Genomic DNA, 19697 nt, shown 5'->3' with positions numbered 1-19697 from the left:
GAGCTGTGTCAGAGCTGGCAGAGGGAGGGGATCCTTTCCCTCTGCTCCACTGCAGTGAGGCAGCCCTGGAGTGCTGGGCCCAGAGCTGGGCTGCCCAGGACGGGACACAGGGACAGACTGGACAGAGTCCAGCACAGGGCCATGAAGCTGATGGAGGGACTGCAGCGTCTCTGCCATGAGGAGAGGCTGAGAGAGCTGGCACTGCCCAGCCCGGAGCAGAGCAGGCTCAGGGCATCTCATGCCTGGGCATGAAAAGCCAGGGGGAGGCTGCAGAGGGGACAGGGCCAGGGACAGCCCCGGGGGCCTCGGGCACAGAGTGACCCACAGGAGGGGCCCTCCGAGCTCAGGAGACGCTGCTGCACTGGCAGGGTGGCCGAGCACTGCCACAGGTGCCCGGGGAGCTGGGGGAGTCTCCATCCCTGCAGAGACTCAAAAGCCACCTGGACACACCCTGGGCAGCCGGCTCTGGCTGGCCCTGATGGAGCAGGGGCTGGGCAAGGTGACCTCCAGAGGTGCCTCCAGCCTCCCCCAGCCTGAGATTCTGTCACTCTGAGAACAAACAGGCTGCAGCTTCCTAAGGACAAATGAAAAAGCTCCACACATGGCACATTTCTCCTGCCCCCACCAAAGTGCTTCATGGCACACGTCTCCCTTCTGCAGATTCCTCCCTGGAGTGAGGATGCTCCTCAAGGTCACGCCTTGAGGCTGAGAGGAATGTTTTCCCATGGTCATTGGTTTTGGGTGAGTAGCATCAATCTTTAATTAAGACTTGGTTTTGCTGGCTGGACTGGAATTGCTTCAATGTTGCTTCAGATATAATGCACTATAATGGAATTTATCGTTCTGCACTGGGTAGTAAATAGTCCTGATAAAGATCGTTTAGTTTATTCAAGATCATAATCAACTCTTTATTTTCCTATAAATATATATTCATCCTATGGAACACATTTGTATAAAGGTTCAAATACACCTATACTATCCTTTAAACATAAACTACTGACTAAGTCTAAATCTAAGACAGCATGACGGCATCCAGCTGCAGCCTGGCTCCTATCTGAGACGTTCAGGAAGCAAGGAGGTCCCTTCTGCACCTTGTGTCTCCCGCCTGCTCCCTGCACAGCTCTCCAGGTGGTGCTGTCGCTCTTGGGCCAGCTGTGACTGCAGCAGGGACACCTGAAAGAGGCACAAGGCCCCGCTCAGACAAGCCCACGCTGGCAGGAGCACCTGCAGCCCCACGGTACCGGCTCTCGGGGCACACACAGCCTCCAACTCCAGCCCTCACCAACACTCTGCCCTTGGGCAAGGGGAAAGGAACAGGCTCCCACACACAACAGAGCTCAGAGCATCAACAAGTCCAGCTCAAGGCTGCCAAACCCTTCCCATGTACATCCCTCAGCCACCACAGGTCTATTACAGAGACTTCCAAGGGGATTTAGGAATCCAGCTCTGATTTCCAGAGCACACATTTGGGCCACTGACCCCTTTCTCCACAGGCTGTGCCTCAGCACGAGGGCTACTGATCCCCTGAGCTACTGGAGGACTCTTCTATTTCAAAAGTTTACAGATTTTGATGGGCAGACTAGGGTACTCAGTCAAGGGAAAGTAATCTGGGGGGAACATTCTCCTAAAAGTTCTGATTCTTCTCCTTTCAGGGTCCACCTGCACATTGGATGGGAGAGAGGGTCACAGAAACCTGTCAGCAAACATGGAGCAAAAGCACCTCTGGACATCAAGGAAGGAGATCCCTGCTCTGAGACCCTAAACTGCACCAGACCACACTGGGGGCAGAAAGCTCTCGCTGGAGGCTGTGCAAGAGAGGCCAGTGTGTGTGTGCAGGGACACGGGGCCAGGGAGGGAGGCAGCGCAGTGAAAGCCCTTGTGAAAGCCATGGGCTGCCACAAGAGAGAGAGCAAACAAAGGGCTGGGCCACAGCAGGGACAGGGAGAGGCAAGGGAACAAGCAGAGGTCTCCAAGGCACTGCCTGGCCTAAGGTGCCAAGTTCCAGAGGAGCCTGAGGTTCTGCAGAGGCAGCAAAAGCCCAATTTACCTGCTCACCACTTCTCCTGGGCATAGTGGATAATTCAGGCCTCTCTCTCTTCTCCTCATGAAGATCAGTGCCAGTGCCTGCCTGGATACAAGTCTATCCCTTCAGGAAGCCCAAGCGTTTCTGCAGAGCCTCTTTGGAAATTTTACCCTTGGTCAGTGCAGCCAGGAGAGTTCTCTCTCTTCCATCCTTCAAAGCAGCAGCCCCAGGCTTCAGCTCTCCTGCATGGTTTCCTCTTTACTGGAATCATTGCTGCTGACTATGCATGTTGAGTGCATGCATTTCATTCTTCTTTTCCAGATCTCTCATCTGCTGCTGGTACAATTCCCGTTCATGCTGCCAAAACAAGAAGAAAAAGGCTCCCTGATTCCCTCTCTCCCTTTGCTTTTCATACCAGATCTGGACTCCTGCTGCAGGGGCAGGCACAGGCTGCCCCTCTCTCTCTGCCCCTCGGGATGCTGCAGAGCTTTGCTGGGCCCCCCTTGATGCTGCATCTTTCCCAGCTCACTCAGCCCGTCCCAGCTTCCCTTCTGCCCTTCCCTGACCTCCTGCAGCTCCACTCCAGTGCTCCTTTGGGCAGGAGCTGCCAGAACTGCAGCCAGGATTGCAAGTGCACGCTAAGCAGGATTCAGGCAGTGCCACGAGGGTGTGCTCTCCATCAGGGAGGAAGGGAAGAGCAAACAGCCCCAGCCTTTCATTCCCTGCCCTTGGGCTGACAGCAGTGGCTTTCCACCTCTCCTGTGTAGAGTTTCCATGGCTCCATCCCCCAGAGCCCCACTGCCCTCTCTGGCAGCAGCAATGGCCACATCAGTCTGTCATTCTCTGCTGCCACTCAGGACGAGTTCTCCCCTTGCAGGCACACGTCCTGCTGGGGATCAGCACTTGCCTTTCCTCTCCTCACTCCCCACTGGCTGCTCTCCGATGGCCAAGGACAAACACCTTTCTATTAACAGCAAACTTGGGACTCTCCCCATCCTTCCAGATCCAGATATTTAGAAATCTGAACATGGGATTCGACACCAGGAATTCCCCAAACCATGCAATGTCAGTGGGGACACTGAGGACATTGAGAACTAAAGGTTCTAGGGCACAGAAGCGCATCATGGAGGAAAATCATCAGCCTCAGCATTAACTGGCTTTGCCATGACTACAACATCTTCTCCTCCTTATTCAGAAGAATGCAATTACAAAAGTTCAACTGGGAAAAGGTGCTCTCTAGAACTATGAACACAAGGCCCAACCATAGCTAGGAAATGGCGCTTTGTGGCATCTGCCAATCTCACCAGCATATTCTTCCTTTCCTTCTCCAGGTTTTCCAATTTCGTCCTCAGAAATGCCACCTCCTGATGGAGAGCCACAGCCTCTTCCTGCCTTTCAGTGGCCTCTTTCTCCAGGGCAATTTGGTGAGAGATGTGCTCGGCTTCTACCTGCACCAACTCTGTAGAAGGAAAGGGGAAGGAGAAGTAGAAGGAGAAAAGTAAAGCAAAGGCAAACTGATGTGCATCCTGCAGAGACAACAGCACTGTCTTCTCTACCTGACTGTTTGCCAGGCCCTAAACCTGGCAAAGGCTCCAAAGCTGAGAGAAATGAAGGAAACTTCCAGGCACAGAAAAAGGCAGGAATGAAAGGGGTAAGGTTTCAGAGGGATAGGAAAGTTTGCTTGCTCTTGTGCTTGTGCAGAGTGAGCAAGCCAAGAGAGACAAAGGAGAGGAGATGCCTGTGCAGCCCTGCTCCAGAGAGGCCAATCGCCTGGAGACTCTGGCAAGGCCTGGAGTTTGGGGGAATGGAGCTGAGGCATCCAGCTACAGCTCCTCAGCTGGTGAGACAGCATGGGGCAGTGAGTGGGAAAGGAGAAGCTGCACCTTGCTCAATTTCCTCCAACTCCGTCCGCAGCTCCAGGTTGCAGGCTCTGAGGTTGTCTCTCTGAGCTTGTATTTTCCTCAGCTCCACCTCCACAGCCTCATACTTTATGGCCAAGGCAAGAGCTTTGTCATCAGAGCTCTGGAGCCTCACATGCAGCTCAGACACCTCAGCCTTCAGCAGCTGCTTCTCTTGATTTGTCTGGTGCTCTCTCTTCTCTAGCTCTGCCAGCAGCGTGGCCTGCATCTGGAAGATGGATGCACAGAGCCTCAGGGACAGGGCTGCTCCTGAGGCAGCAGAGTGGGCCGCAGGGAGAGCAACAAAGGAGAAATTATTTCAGGCCAAAAACATGCCAAACCCAGAAGGCACAGAAGCAAGGATTGCAATGGAGACAAATGGAGAGAAAACAGGGAAAGGGAGGCAAGGGGCATCCTTGGGCTGCAGCTCTGAACAGCGGCTGAACTGGCTGTGCTGGAAGTGCCCTGCCCAGCCTGCCACAGCCACCTCTGTGTCCCCACATTGCTCAGAGCCTGGCACAGGCACCAACTCTGTCTGGGACAACACTGCTAACAGAGGGACAGAGAAGCTCCAGCGGAGTCTGCTGCTGCTTCTCCTCCCACATTTCCTGCTGGGACCTGGGAGAGGATGGGGAAAACTTCTGCAGCTGACACCAGATCCAGCCTCAGGCTCAGGGTGCAGCAGCAGCCCCGGGCAGAACACGGCAGCTGTGGATGCTGCTGGGAGGGGAAAGAGGTTGGGGCCTCCAAGGCAAAGGTGCTGTTGTGTGTCCCTGAAGAAGAGGATGCCACTGCACAGCTTACCTGTTTGTTGAGCTCCAGCAGTTGTCCAGCGCGGTTTGAAAAGAGCTGTTCAGCATGCTGTAGAGCAGATTGACACTGAGACACCTGATTTTTCAGCACCAAGTTCTGTTCTTCCAGTGTCCTGAGGCACACATTCTTTTCCTCCAGAGACAGAATCAGCCTGGAAGGGAAGCAAGTGACTCATTACTAAATGATATCACATTTTATCAACTCATAGGTCTAGCACCACCTCAGGGGGAAACTGCTCTGTCTGATGAGGTTTCTCTAAACAACTTGGCTGTTTGTTCCCCCTGCAGTCCCAGCCCAGAATGTGCCTGCTCTGCTTTTGTTCCTGAAAGAACAGTGAGTTCCTGCCTCCATGCCCTGCCTTCTTTTTGAGATGGGAATGTGAATACAAACCTAACAAAGTCTTGCAATGAAGACATTAGGGGAGAGGAACAATTTCCTTCTGACTAATCAGGCTCCAAAGCAGGGAGGTTTGGTCAGCACAGAAGAGACATTTCCTCCTCCATCTTACATATCCAGGTAGGGAGAGCAGCACCCTAGAGCCAGGGCATCTCTGGCAAGTTCCCTAACATTCACCAGCACCCATCCTACTTTCAGCTGGAGAAACAAAGGCCAAAGTGGCAACTGAGGCTTGGAGCACAACCTCATGGAAGATGCAGAAGGCTCCAGGCAAGCAGGAGTGCCCTGCGTTTCCTTTGTCTTCTTCTTGGAGGAAGAATCCTGTGGCACTGAAGCCTGGCAGGACTTGATTGGCTGCAGGAGCCCCCCATACCTTGGTCCTGTTTCTTGCATTCTTTGCACAGTCAGAAATGCCTGTGACTGTGCAGGGTGGCAGGGACCCTGCTTGACCCCCTGCAGGCACCGGGGGACATTTGATGAGGAACGATGCAACAGAGACATTCTTGTTTCTGGGCTGCCTCCGAGGCCAATCTGGCCTAGAGCAGCAATCAGGGCCCTAAGATGGTTCTGCCCAGAAAAAGCATCAGATGCCAGGCTGATCCAGACCCCAAAGGCTTCAAGTTACAGGCCCCAAGGTGGAGCTGATGGATGGATCCAGCTCCTTACAGTGCAGCTGGGGCAGTGTCAACACCCCCACCTAACAACACAATATCCCCTAGAGGGAAAGGGCTACCCCAATAGACTTTGTGTACAGAAAAACTCTATCTGAAGGGTTAAAAAAAAAAAAAAGAAAATGAAACTCAACATCCCAACAATGAGTCGTGTCTGCACGGAGAGTGCAGAATCTGCCAATTAGGGAATGCTGCCAGAGCCCCTGGCAGGTGCAAAGATGGCAAAGAGGGAATCCATTCACCACAATGCAGAGTCCCCCAGAATTTCATTTACCTGGCTTTTTCCCTCTCTAGGGCATTGACAGAGGCCTGCAATTCTGAATTTTGCTGAGCCACTTCTTCCCATTGACTCCATTCCCTCTCCAAATACTCCAGATGCACCTGAAGATCCTTTTTCTGATGTTCTGCCTCCTCCAGTATCTTCTGCATCTGCTCAACCTCCAGCAGCTTCTGCCTGGACTCTTCCTGGGCCTCCCTCACATCTTGCTGGGCTCTCTGCACAGTCCTTTCCTGGCACTCTCGGGAGGCTGCCAGCTGAGATGTCAACTCTGCCACCTCCAATCAAACAGAACAAAGCAGTCAGAGGCTACAGCCACAGCTACAGCCACTGTCAGCCACAGCACAGGCTGTGAGCAAAGGTAAAGGACAACTTTCCTCTCCTCCCTGTCCTGAGAGCACCAGATTCAGAAAGGATATGGACAACTTGTTTCAGGCTCTAAGTGGCCCACCAAGAAGTGCACATGAGAAAGCACCTGCCAAAGCAAGGCTAGCAAGAAGAGGCCAGCAGGAATCCATGCTGCTGCTTGCTGGCCAACAGCACAGAGGACTAGCCCAGCTGTGCAGAGCAGCAGCTGACATTCAGCAGAGCACTGAGTGTCCTTCAGAGCAGCTGCCATGGAGCCCCCAGAGCACGGGACAGCCCCAGGGCTCAGCCCAGCAGCTGCTGCTCTGCCGTGGAAAAGCAAGAAGGCCACAGACCCCTCGCTGCATGACTGCAGTGCCACTGCCCTTTCACTCACCTGCTTTTGTAGAGCCTCCCTCTGCTCAAGGAGGAGATTCATTTCCTCTTTGAGGTCTTGTAGATCTTCATTGTGCCTCCTCTGAGCTGCCTGGACTTCTCTGCGAGCTGCCTGATGGTCCCCTTGCAGCTCTGCCTCCACACGCTTCCTGCTCATCTCCAGCTGTGGTATCTGCTGCTGAGCAGCACACAGCCTGGATTGCATGCTCTCCTTTGCTAACCTACAAGTTGCAAATATGGACAGACATGAGTTGCTTGCTCCAGACACCCACAGCCGCTTATTCCAGGATGACGTGGCTCAAGATCCCCACGCCTGAAGATGGAAAATGGGTCACCTGGAAACTTGTCCAGAGAAGGCACATCTGGGCCATTTCCAGAGCAGAGCAGGGCCTCTGAGGGACTGCCCAGGCCTTCCTTATGGCCTGGCCTCGCACAGACTGCCCAGCCCAACTTGGCCTCAACAGCCAAACCTTCACTTGCTGTTCCTGACCTATGACTCTGGGTAGCTGTGCCCAAACAGGCTGGAGCAACAAGCAAAAGCCCAACCCTGCTCACAGCCCTTCTCTCATCAGCACTTCCAAGCTGCTCTGCAGGGGGACAGAACAGACTCTTGTCCTGGCTGACTCCTGACTTTTTAATGCTCTTGATAATGGACAGAAAGGTACATCATCTTCCAGACACCCAGTGTTTAATGAGGCTTCAGAAGTATTTTGCATATCCAGTAAAATCTCATGGTCATGGCAGCACTTGTAAAAAATCAGAACAGTTTTTTGTCCAAATTACAACTACCTGAATGCAGAGACTGGCAGATTAAACCCCTGCAAGGTCAAGCAATAGACTTGCTGCCTTTATTTGAGTGTTGCTGAACAAGCAGGCAGGAGCCCAAGGGACTTGTCCTTCCTTACACAGTGAGAGGGACCATGCAAAGGGACCTTGGCAGGTTTGGCAGCTGGGTGCCCATCAACAATCAGCAAGAATGCCCAGAGGCTGTTGAGAATTCCAAAGAGCTTTCCCTGCTGCTCTCTAACCAGCACTACATCCTGTCCCACACTTCTAAAGAGTGTGCTTGAAAGCAGAAATGCCTCAAGATTTTCAGCAGGAGCCTCTGGCTTCACCCTGAATGGCAGCGTGCTACTCCCAGCGTGCCAAGGTAAGAGCCTGGAATGCTGAAGATGAAGCTTCCTGGTCTGAAGATCAGGATCATGTCAAGCTACTCAGAAAGGAACGAGGGATGTTCAATGCCCAGAAGGAGGAACAAAACCCAAGAGAAACTTAAGGTTTCACTCAGCATCTGCATGGTTTAATTAATGTTCAGTTCAGGGCTGGCTGGATTGCATTTGACATCCCACAGGAGTGTGCTTGGCAGCACAAACAGGAGCCCAAGGCTCACAAGAGCTTTGCTGGCTTTTCGTGCCAGAAAAATAACCTTCACATTGTGGCATTTATTTTTTTTCTCGATACTCTTCCATATTGTGTCCATGTAATGTAAAACCATCTGAAGAGGCTCAGCTCCCTTCCTTTACCTGGTCTCTGCCAGCTGCCTGGAAAGGTCTTCTCGGAGCCCCTCACTGGCTGCCAGTCGCCCCTCAAGGTCAGCCCTCTGGGCCAGCAGCTCCTCCTCTCTGCCCACCTGGGCCACTTCATGCCCTTGGCCAGAGGATTCCTGGCTCAGCTGCTCCAGACACCGGCTCGATGACTCTTGCTCCTGGGAAACCTGCAAGTGGGACAAGGTACAGCTGGAGCCCTTCCTGGGGAGCCCTGTGCAGAGCCAGCCAGTGCCACCTCGCAAGCAGCCAGAGGACAAGGAGCACCTGTGCTCTGGGCTCAAAGTTTCACAGCACCTGCCCCATGCAGCTCTGATAGCCTGGCCTGCCAGAAGCCTCTGGCACTGTTACCTTGGAAGTGCTGTGTAAGGCCCTGCTGCCTTGCCCGGGACCAGACAGCTCCTTCCCTACAACATCCCTACTCCAAACTCTGGGTTGTCCCCCAAAAACACTGCATCTTCCACAAGTGCCAATACAATTTACTCTAAACACCAGCACTGCTGGATGTTTTCAACCATTAAACCAAAACTCAGCTGGCTTTAGTCCATCACTCTGTTCACCTGCTCCATTCCTTCCCACACCAAATCTAGTATGCCATGCCTTGCCTCCTCTTTTGTGAGCACAAGAGAAGCAGCTCCCCATGCCCAGCTTTTGGCCAGGAGCTGGTTTGAACAGCAAGCTCCAGAGCTGGATCAGTCATTCTGGGTGTGCCAGGAAACAATCTGGCAGTCAATGGCCTCTGGCTGGAGTCAGGCACACAGAGAAGGCTGCCTGCTGCTGCCCAGGCTGCTTTACCCAAGCAGGCCTGCACTGACAGGGATAGAGACCCACCTCCTCATGGGAAATATCACAGGAATAATTCAGGGACACTGGAACAGAATGAAAGTCAATGCCAGTGCCTGCCTGGATACAAGTCTTTCGCTTCACGATGTTCAAGTGTTTCTTCAGAGCCCCTTTGGCAAGTTCACTGTTGCTCAGTGCAGCACTCAGAACCTGAGTGCTGTCCCTCAATTTCTTCAAAGTAGCAGCCCCATGCTCCAAATATTCCTGCATGCCGTCCCTCTCCAATTCCAATTCTTGAGTATTTTCCCTGTGATTTCTCATCTCAGGTGCATGCATTTCATTCTCCTTTTCCAGATTTCTCATCTGCTGCTGGTACAATTCCCGTTCATACTGCCAAAACGGGGAGAAAAAGGGTCACTCATTCCCTCTCTCCCTTTGCTTTTCATACCAGATCTGGACTCCTGCTGCAGGGGCAGGCACAGGCTGCCCCTCTCTCTCTGCCCCTCGGGATGCTGCAGAGCTTTGCTGGGCCCCCCTTGATGCCGCATCTTTCCCAGCTCACTCAGCCCATCCCAGCTTCCCTTCTGCCCTTCCCTGACCTCCTGCAGCTCCACTCCAGTGCTCCTTTGGGCAGGAGCTGCCAGAACTGCAGCCAGGATTGCAAGTGCATGCTAAGCAGGATTCAGGCAGTGCCACGAGGGTGTGCTCTCCATCAGGGAGGAAGGGAAGAGCAAACAGCCCCAGCCTTTCATTCCCTGCCCTTGGGCTGACAGCAGTGGCTTTCCACCTCTCCTGTGTAGAGTTTCCATGGCTCCATCCCCCAGAGCCCCACTGCCCTCTCTGCAGCAGCAATGGCCACATCAGTCTGTCATTCTCTGCTGCCACTCAGGACGAGTTCTCCCCTTGCAGGCACACGTCCTGCTGGGGATCAGCACTTGCCTTTCCTCTCCTCTCTCCCCACTGGCTGCTCTCCGATGGCCAAGGACAAACACCTTTCTCTTAACAGCAAACTTGGGACTCTCCCCATCCTTCCAGATCCAGATATTTAGAAATCTGAACATGGGATTCGACACCAGGAATTCCCCAAACCATGCAATGTCAGTAGGGACAGTGAGGACTTTGAGAACTAAAGGTTTAAGTTCGCAGAAGCCCAGAATGGAGGAAAATCATCAGTAGCCTCAGCATTAACAGGCTTTGCCATGACTACAACATCTTCTCCTCCTTATTCAGAAGAATGCAATTACAAAAGTTCAACTGGGAAAAGGTGCACCTTAGAACAGTTAACACAAGGTCAAAAAACATAGCTAGAAAATGGTTCTTTGTGGCATCTGCCAATCTCACCAGCACATCTTTCCTTTCCTTCTCCAGCTTTTCCAATTTCTTCTGCAGTGATGCCACCTCCTGATGGAGAGCCACAGCCTCTTCCTGCCTTTCAGTGGCCTCTTTCTCCAGGGCAATTTGGTGAGAGATGTGCTTGGCTTCTGCCTGCACCAACTCTGTAGAAGGAAAGGAGAAGGAGAAGTAGAAGGAGAAAAGCAAAGCAAAGGCAAACTGATGTGCATCCTGCAGAGACAACAGCACTGTCTTCTCTACCTGACTGTTTGCCAGGCCCTAAACCCACAAAGGCTCCAAAGCTGAGAGAAATGAAGGAAACTTCCAGGCAGAGAAAAAGACAGGAATGAAAGGTTCAGAGGGATAGGAAAGTGTGTTTGGTCCTGGCCTTGTACACGGTGAGCAAGCCAAGAGAGACAAAGGAGAGGAGATGCCTGTGCAGCCCTGCTCCAGAGAGGCCAATCGCCTGGACACTCTGGCAGGGCCTGGAGTTTGGGGGAATGGAGCTGAGGCCTCCAGCTACAGCTCCTCAGCTGGTGAGACAGCATGGGGCAGTGAGTGGAAAGGAGAAGCTGCACCTTGCTCAATTTCCTCCAACTCCTTCTGCAGCTCCAGGTTGAAGGCTCTGAGGTTGTCTCTCTGAGCTTGTGTTTTCCTCAGCTCCACCTCCACAGCCTCACACTGTATGGCCAAGGCAAGAGCTCTGTCATCAGAGCTCTGGAGTCTCACATGCAGCTCAGACACCTCAGCCTCCAGCACGTGCACAGAGTCCCTCAAAGAGCGTTCTCCTGCATGGGATTCCTCCAGATCCTTCAGCAGCTGCTTCTGCCGAGTTGCCTGGGAAGCCTCCATCTGCAGCACTGCATCCTGCAGGGCCTGGATCTGAAAGATGGATGCACAGAGCCTCAGGGACAGGGCTGCTCCTGAGGCAGCAGAGTGGGCCGCAGGGAGAGCAACAAGGGAGAAATTATTTCAGGCCAAAAACATGCCAAACCCAGAAGGCACAGAAGCAAGGATTGCAATGGAGACAAATGGAGAGAAAACAGGGAAAGGGAGGCAAGGGGCATCCTTGGGCTGCAGCTCTGAACAGCGGCTGAACTGGCTGTGCTGGAAGTGCCCTGCCCAGCCTGCCACAGCCACCTCTGTGTCCCCACATTGCTCAGAGCCTGGCACAGGCACCAACTCTGTCTGGGACAACACTGCTAACAGAGGGACAGAGAAGCTCCAGCGGAGTCTGCTGCTGCTTCTCCTCCCACATTTCCTGCTGGGACCTGGGAGAGGATGGGGAAAACTTCTGCAGCTGACACCAGATCCAGCCTCAGGCTCAGGGTGCAGCAGCAGCCCCGGGCAGAACACGGCAGCTGTGGATGCTGCTGGGAGGGGAAAGAGGTTGGGGCCTCCAAGGCAAAGGTGCTGTTGTGTGTCCCTGAAGAAGAGGATGCGACTGTGCAGCTTACCTGTTTTTTGAGCTCCCGCAGTTGTCCAGCACGGTTTGAAGAGAGCTGTTCAGCATGCTGTAGAGCAGATTGACACTGAGACGCCTGATTGTTCAGTGTCAGGTTCTGTTCTTCCAGTGTCCTGAGGCACACATTCTTTTCCTCCAGAGACAGAATCAGCCTGGAAGGGAAGCAAGTGACTCATTACTAAATTATATGACATTTTAGCAACTCTTAGGACTTGCACCACCTCAGGGAAAAACTGCTCTGCCTGATGAGGTTTCTCTAAACAACTTGGCTGTTTGTTCCCCCTGCAGTCCCAGCCCAGAATGTGCCTGCTCTGCCTTTGTCCCTGAAAGAACAGTGAGTTCCTGCCTCCCTGCCCTACCTTCTTTTTGAGATGGGAATGTGAATACAAACCTAAAAAAGTCTTGCAATGAAGACATTAGGGGAGAGGAACAATTTCCTTCTCACTAACCAGGCTCCAAAGCAGGGAGGCTTGGTCAGCACAGAAGAGACATTTCCTCCTCCATCTTACATATCCAGGTAGGGAGAGCAGCACCCTAGAGCCAGGGCATCTCTGGCAAGTTCCCTAACATTCACCAGCACCCATCCTACTTTCAGCTGGAGAAACAAAGGCCAAAGTGGCAACCGAGGCTTGGAGCACAACCTCATGGAAGATGCAGAAGGCTCCAGGCAAGCAGGAGTGCCCTGCGTTTCCTTTGTCTTCTTCTTGGAGGAAGAATCCTGTGGCACTGAAGCCTGGCAGGACTTGATTGGCTGCAGGAGCCCCCCATACCTTGGTCCTGTTTCTTGCATTCTTTGCACAGTCAGAAATGCCTGTGACTGTGCAGGGTGGCAGGGACCCTGCTTGACCCCCTGCAGGCCCCGGGGGACATTTGATGAGGAACGATGCAACAGAGACATTCTTGTTTCTGGGCTGCCTCCGAGGCCAGCCTGGCCTAGAGCAGCAATCAGGGCCCTAAGATGGTTCTGCCCAGAAAAAGCATCAGATGCCAGGCTGATCCAGACCCCAAAGGCTTCAAGTTACAGGCCCCAAGGTGGAGCTGATGGATGGATCCAGCTCCTTACAGTGCAGCTGGGGCAGTGTCAACACCCCCACCTAACAACACAATATCCCCTAGAGGGAAAGGGCTACCCTAAAAACCTTTGTCTACAGAAAAACTCTATCTGAAGGCTTAAAAGAAAAGAAAATGAAACTCAACATCCAAACAACAAATCGTGTCTGCACGGAGAGTTCAGAATTTGCCACTTAGGAAATGCTTCCAGAGCCCCTGGCAGGTGCAAAGATGGCAAAGAGGGAATCCATTCAGCATAATGCAGAATCCTCAAGGCTTTCATTTACCTGGCTTTTTCCCTCTCTAGGGCATTCACTGAAGCCTGCAATTTTGAATTTTGCTGAGCCACTTCTTCCCATTGAGTCCATTCCCTCTTTTGTAGAGCCTCCCTCTGCTCAAGGATGCGATTCATTTCCTCTTTGAGGCCTCGTAGTTCTTCCTCATGCCTCCTCTGAGCTGCCTGGGCTTCTCTGCGAGCTGCCTGCAGCTCCCCTTGCAGCTCTGCCTCCACACACTTCCTGCTTATCTCCAGCTGTGATATCTGCTGCTGAGCAGCAGCCAGCCTGGATTGCAGGCTCTCCTTTGCTGACCTACAAGTTGCAAATATGGACAGACATGAGTTGCTTGCTCCAGACACCCACAGCCGCTTATTCCAGGACGACGTGGCTCAAGATCCCCATGCCTGAAGATGGAAAATGGGTCACCTGGAAACTCATCCAGAGAAGGCACATCTGGGCCATTTCCAGAGCAGAGCAGGGCCTCTGAGGGACTGCCCAGGCCTTCCTTATGGCCTGGCCTAGCACAGCCTGCCCAGCCCAACTTGGCCTCAACAGCCAAACCTTCACTTGCTGTTCCTGACCTATGACTCTGGGTAGCTGTGCCCAAACAGGCTGGAGCAACAAGCAAAAGCCCAACCCTGCTCACAGCCCTTCTCTCATCAGCACTTCCAAGCTGCTCTGCAGGGGGACAGAACAGACTCTTGTCCTGGCTGACTCCTGACTTTTTAATGCTCTTGATAATGGACAGAAAGGTACATCATCTTCCAGACACCCTGTATTTAACAAGCCTTCAGAACTACTTTGCAGATCCAGTAAAATCTCATGGTCATGGCAGCACTTGTAGAAAATTGGAACACCCTTTTGTCTGAATACCAACTACCTGAATGCAGAGACTGGCAGATTAAATCCCTGCAAGGTCAAGCAGTAGACTTGCTGCCTTTATTTGAGTGTTGCTGAACAAGCAGGCAGGAGCTCAAGGGACTTGTCCTTCCTTACACATTGAGAGGGACCATGCAAAGGGACCTTGGCAGGTTTGGCAGCTGGGTGCCCATCAACAATCAGCAAGAATGCCCAGAGGCTGTTGAGAATTCCAAAGAGCTTTCCCTGCTGCTCTCTAACCAGCACTACATCCTGTCCCTCACGGCTCAAGAGTGTGCTTGGAAGCAGAAATGCCTCAAGATTTTCAGCAGAAGCCTCTGGCTCCACCCTGAATGGCAGCGTGCTACTCCCAGCGTGGCAAGGTAAGAGCCTGGAATGCTGAAGATGAAGCTTCCTGGTCTGAAGATCAGGATCATGGCAAGCTACTTGGAAATGAATGAGAGATATTCAAAGCCCAGAATGAGGAACCAAACCCAAGAGAAACTTGAGGTTTCACTCAGCATCTGCATTGTTGAACTACTCCTCAGTTCAGGGCTGGCTGGATTGCGTTTGACATCCCACAGGAGTGTGCTTGGCGGCACAAACAGGAGCCCAAGGTTCACAAGAGCTTTGCTGGCTTCACGTGCCAGAACAATAACCCTCACATTGTGGCTTTTGTTTTCTTTTTTTGAGACTCTTCCATATTCTGCCCAGGGAATATAAAAACATCTGATAAATTTCAACTCCTTGCCTTTACCTTGTCTCTGCCAGCTGCCTGGAAAGGTCTTCTCGGAGCCCCTCACTGGCTGCCAGTCGCCCCTCAAGATCAGCCCTCTGGGCCAGCAGCTCCTCCTCTCTGCCCACCTGGGCCACTTCATGCCCTTGGCCAGAGGATTCCTGGCTCAGCTGCTCCACACACCGGCTCGATGACTCTTGCTCCTGGGAAACCTGCAAGTGGGACAAGGTACAGCTGGAGCCCTTCCTGGGGAGCCCTGTGCAGAGCCAGCCAGTGCCACCTCGCAAGCAGCCAGAGGACAAGGAGCACCTGTGCTCTGGGCTCAAAGTTTCCCCAGCTCCCTTCCCTCTTTTAGAGACTCTGTGGCTGCCCAAAGCAACACATTTTGCAGAAGCATGCAACACTTTGCTGATGAACATGCATATCCCTGGCAAAGAAATGCGTGTGCCATCTTGAGCCAGAGTGTGCACAGCAGTGTGCCTGTCTTCCAGTGCCAGAAAGAGCATCTGAGCTGATCTGGCTGCCACAACTCCCACTCCCACAGGTGCTGCCTAGCAATAAGGTGTTCAGAGCCCTGCTAACATCATCCCTCTCTTGCTCCAGCACATCCCTCTCAAGCTTCAAATCCTCCAATGTCTTCCTCTTGAATTCCAGTTGGATCTGCAAGGATGGCTCTTCTCCCTCGAGTGCAGCCAAGTTCTTCACTGTACAAGAAGGAGCAAGACAAGTTTTCAAGGGACACCGAGTCTCATTTCCAAAACCAACCTCCATCCTGTCCTGCTGCTCTGCCTCTCCCTCCTGGGATGATGCTTCCTTCTGCTGCATGGTGTTCTTCTGCTGCAGACAAAAGGCTCCTGTCTCCGGGATTCCAGTGCATTGCAGCAGCATTTCCTTGGACTTCTCAAAGTTTGCACAGTCACTGCAGAGACAAGGCTCAGTCAGAAGAAGCAAGAGGCCTGAAGAGTCAGCAATGCCATTTTCAGCACTCCAGGATGGATCTGGGGGCAGTGGGCTAAGGAAGACCTTGCTCTTTCCCTCCCAAGGAAATCCTCCAGAGGCAAAGGGAAAGGAAGGCAGGATTTTACCTTCCTTCAGCCAGAAGCAGTGGCTGGGCAAGGGCACACAAAGAACAGAATTCAGGGAAGCAGCACGACAAAAGGAAGGAGTCTTCTATTCCAACATGGCTCTGCATCTCCCAGACAGCCTTGGGAGTCACAGTAGAGCATGAAAAACCCAGACAGGACAATGCTCGAGAGCCACACTGAGGCCTACAGATGGTGGGAAGGTGATTTCTTCACCCAGGACACCTCTGACCTCCCAGACCTGGAAGCTGATTGCCTCTAGAATGCAGGAGCAGGTAGAGGAGGAGAAGGAGGAGGAGGAGGAGGAGGAGGAGGAGGAGGAGGAGGAGGAGGAGGAGGAGGAGGAGGTGGTGGAGGAGGAAATGCTCACCTACTAATTTCTTCTAGCAATGAGTCTATGATCTGGTATTGGCTTCTGATCCTCTGGGTTCTCTCCTCTACTTGGTCAAACTGTTGCCACATGCACTCACAGTTCTCTGTAGCTTCCCGAGCCAATTCAAAGGGATGCTGCTCGTCAGTGGGTGTCAGAGTTGAGAGGATGTTTCCAGGAATGTTGGTGCAGATGATGGAATTGGCCATGCTGTCACCGTTGTCTACCAGCACCTGAAAGCCCACATCCAGCTGTTAGTCAGATATTCTGTTCCTGTTCCAAAGTAGCACTGAGATGCCTCTTCTGATCCCACAAGAACCAGTGTCCATTCATGGAGAACCAGTTTCAAAAGGCCAGTGAGCTCAGCACAGTTTACTCACCTCAGGGGCTCTGGAGGAACGTCCCTGGTGAGAAAGCCCTCGAGCTCCCTGCAAGTGCACAGGGAAGAGCACACTCAGACTGCATGGCTGCCCCTGAGGCAGTTGCCTCTAAGCGCTTCCCAGCCTGTCCCAGAGCACAGCACTTCCAGCTGAGCTCTTCCTCCTCTTCTTGGCAATATTTTCAGCCCAGGACTTTGACAGCAGGGAAAACAAACATGCTGGAAGGTGTCTCATCACTTCTAAGAACACCAGAAGGGGAGCTGCCCAGAGCCCAATCCAACCTGGCCATGAACACCACCAGGGATCCAGGAGCAGCCACAGCTTCTCTAGGCAAGCTGTGCCAGGGCCTCAGCACCCTCAGAGGGCAGAATTCCCTCCCATCCATCCTTGCCATGTCTCGCTGGGAAGCCTTGTCCTGTCCCTGCAGGCCCCTGGCTTAAGTCCCTCTCCAGCTCTCTTGAAGCCCTTTCATGCATTGGAAGGGACTCTAAGGTCACCCTGGAACCTTCTCCAGCCTGGACAACCCCAACTCTTGAATCCTTTCCCCTTGGCACAGGTGCTCCAGCCCTTGCAGGATGCTTCCTATCATCCTTGTGACCTTCTCTAAGCCACTGGGGATCATTTTGGAGATGTCAGGGAGAAACTCATTCTTGACTCTGGGAAGCACTGAGGCTGTGCTGTAATTTGGGTGAGGGGAAGGCAATGTAAAGCTGCTCCCTTCTTTGTGCCCACGGCCTCCAGTGGGACAAGGACAGTGGAGGAGATGTGGCTGTGCTTGGGGATAGCCAGGAGCCCCCCATTCCCTGCCAGGCCTGTCCCCAGGGCAAGCACCACAGCTGCTGCCAGCTCTGCAACAGCCAACTGTCAATCCCTTGCTAATCCCAAAGGGAACTGTTCCCCGAGGCGCAGCCCAGGCCCTGCCAGGTCCCGGCTGGGCTTGGTGCAAGGAGAGCAGCGGCTTTGTCACTCACCCTCCAGGTCTCCATCCGCCCCTCGCACGAAGAGTGAGAAACTATCAGTGACCAAAGGCCCTTGGTCTATGCAGGGTCTAAACTCCGATTTCCAAAGGCTCTTGGTCTTTGCAAGGTGTAAACAACAATATCCAAAGGCCCTTGGACTTTGCCAGGTGTAAACACGAATTTCCAAAGGTTCTTGGCCTTTGCAGGGTCAATAGCACAAAGTGCCCTTGGCTTTTGCAAGGTCCAAGCCCCAAAGTTCACGAGCTGTTGACAGCTCCAGGGTACAAACCCCAATAGCCAGGAGCTGTTGATTGTTGCCAGGATCCAACCCCCAGCATTCCATGGCCTTTGTGACAGTTGCCAGGGTCATATCCCCAACATTCCATGGCCTTTGTGATGGCTGCCAGGGCCCAAAGCCCAGCATTCCAGGGGCTGTTGGAGAGGCCCTGCCTGGCTCTCCCCCCATCCCAGCTCCCTGCCGGTCCTGGCACGGGCCCTGCCTCCCTTGGGTCCCCAGAGCCCTCCTGGGCAGCTGGGCAGGGACCTGGCTCAGAAGTCAGTTTGAAGGCTCAGCATCCTCAAGACCTGCAGGCTCTTTAGGGATGCGCTTCATTCCTGAGTCACAGGAATTCTTCTGTCTACCCTGACAAAGGGCATATGTATGGAAAAGCCTAAAAAATTCTTGGTGCCTACAAATATTCATGGACAGCTTTGCTTTTAGAACAGCTACATGAGGAGGAAAAATGGTGTGTCATGGGCGTTTCAAACTTCTACAGAGAAAAGCCAAGAGGTGTAGTGTTTAAGGCTCACAAAATAGATTAAGAATTCAGAGACAGCCACGAGTGCATTTTTTCCCTGCTCTCTGTTTGGCAATAAATCACTAGGTCTTGTAGGCAGTAGAAAAGTCGTGCTGCTTCCATCAAAGATTCCTTGCTAAAACAGACCTTCAAGAACCAAATGGGTTTGTTTGCAGAAGCTTTGGCAGGTATTTTTTGCCCTCATCTTTGACAGTGTTCATCTGTGTCCTAGGGAGGATTTTTGTGCCCCTGTTTACAGAAATTGGCTTCTGAGCAGGGCACACCTCCTGCATGGAATAGAAGAGCTGCACCTGCCTTCTGTAAGGCCTGTCTCTCCAGAGACACACGGCCCAAGGATGTCAGTGCCAAGTTAAGGTTCAGAGAGCGATGCAGCTTCAAGTCTCAGCTTCCACAAGAGCAGCTTTGGGCTCCTTGCACAGCTGCAAAGGAGCATCACAGCTCCTGGTGAAGGTCTGACAGCTCCTGCCTGGTCCTTGCACAGCTCTCAGTGCAGTTCTGCCGCTGCTGTCGCTCTTGGGCCAGCTGTGACTGCAGCAGGGACACCTGAAAGAGGCACAAGGCCCCGCTCAGACAAGCCCACGCTGGCAGGAGCACCTGCAGCCCCACGGTACCGGCTCTCGGGGCACACACAGCCTCCAACTCCAGCCCTCACCAACACTCTGCCCTTGGGCAAGGGGAAAGGAACAGGCTCCCACACACAACAGAGCTCAGAGCATCAACAAGTCCAGCTCAAGGCTGCCAAACCCTTCCCACCTACATCCCTCAGCCACCACAGGTCTATTATAGAGACTCCCAAAGGGATTTAGGAACCCAGCTCTGATTTCCAGAGCACACATTTGGGCCACTGACCCCTTTCTCCACCGGCTGAGGAGCACGAGGGCTGCTGCTCCCCAGAGCTCCTGGAGGACTCTTCTGCTTGAGCTGCTGGACCACCAGCCCAGGCATGAAGGGAATGTGGTGCTTGGGTTTTTTGGTGCTTTCTTGAGGCATTTGAGCACCCCAAACCTCATTTTACTCATCCCCACTGTGAAAAACAAGGTTCACTCTCCTGTAAAAATTTGAAAGTTGAATAAAGGACAATAAGAAACAAAGAGAATAAAGCAAAAGTTTTTGTGGCCAGGTGCTTGGCATTCAGCCAAGAGCACACCTGCTATTTCAGAGATGTCCTTTACATACCCTTTCTACTGCATCAGCCTACTGCATAGTAATAAACAATTATGCAT

General features: G+C 52.9%; 1 protein-coding gene across 1 annotated transcript in view; it reads right to left on the bottom strand.

Annotated features, from left to right (window-relative positions):
- Positions 1–19464, bottom strand: part of LOC134427131 (myosin-11-like) — a 53876-nt gene extending 34412 nt beyond the window's left edge. Inside the window, exons 1-17 of the mRNA XM_063172715.1 lie at positions 19324–19464; positions 16698–16745; positions 16318–16550; positions 15631–15784; positions 14887–15077; positions 13281–13583; positions 11936–12095; positions 11208–11360; positions 11057–11159; positions 10488–10642; positions 9195–9536; positions 8343–8533; positions 6821–7040; positions 6076–6356; positions 4726–4885; positions 3907–4150; positions 3328–3482 (exon numbers count right to left, since the gene is read on the bottom strand). Of these exons, the coding sequence (XP_063028785.1) occupies positions 3328–3482; positions 3907–4150; positions 4726–4885; positions 6076–6356; positions 6821–7040; positions 8343–8533; positions 9195–9536; positions 10488–10642; positions 11057–11159; positions 11208–11360; positions 11936–12095; positions 13281–13583; positions 14887–15077; positions 15631–15784; positions 16318–16550; positions 16698–16745; positions 19324–19464 (3234 nt within the window). The remainder of the gene's footprint in view (positions 1–3327; positions 3483–3906; positions 4151–4725; positions 4886–6075; positions 6357–6820; positions 7041–8342; positions 8534–9194; positions 9537–10487; positions 10643–11056; positions 11160–11207; positions 11361–11935; positions 12096–13280; positions 13584–14886; positions 15078–15630; positions 15785–16317; positions 16551–16697; positions 16746–19323) is intronic.
- Between the last annotated feature and the right edge of the window lie 233 nt (positions 19465–19697).

This window comes from Melospiza melodia, chromosome 19, assembly GCF_035770615.1.
Source record: "Melospiza melodia melodia isolate bMelMel2 chromosome 19, bMelMel2.pri, whole genome shotgun sequence".
Lineage (NCBI taxonomy): Eukaryota > Metazoa > Chordata > Aves > Passeriformes > Passerellidae > Melospiza > Melospiza melodia.
The sequence above is the reverse complement of the archived record's forward strand: the minus strand, read 5'-3'. Positions and strand labels throughout refer to the sequence as shown.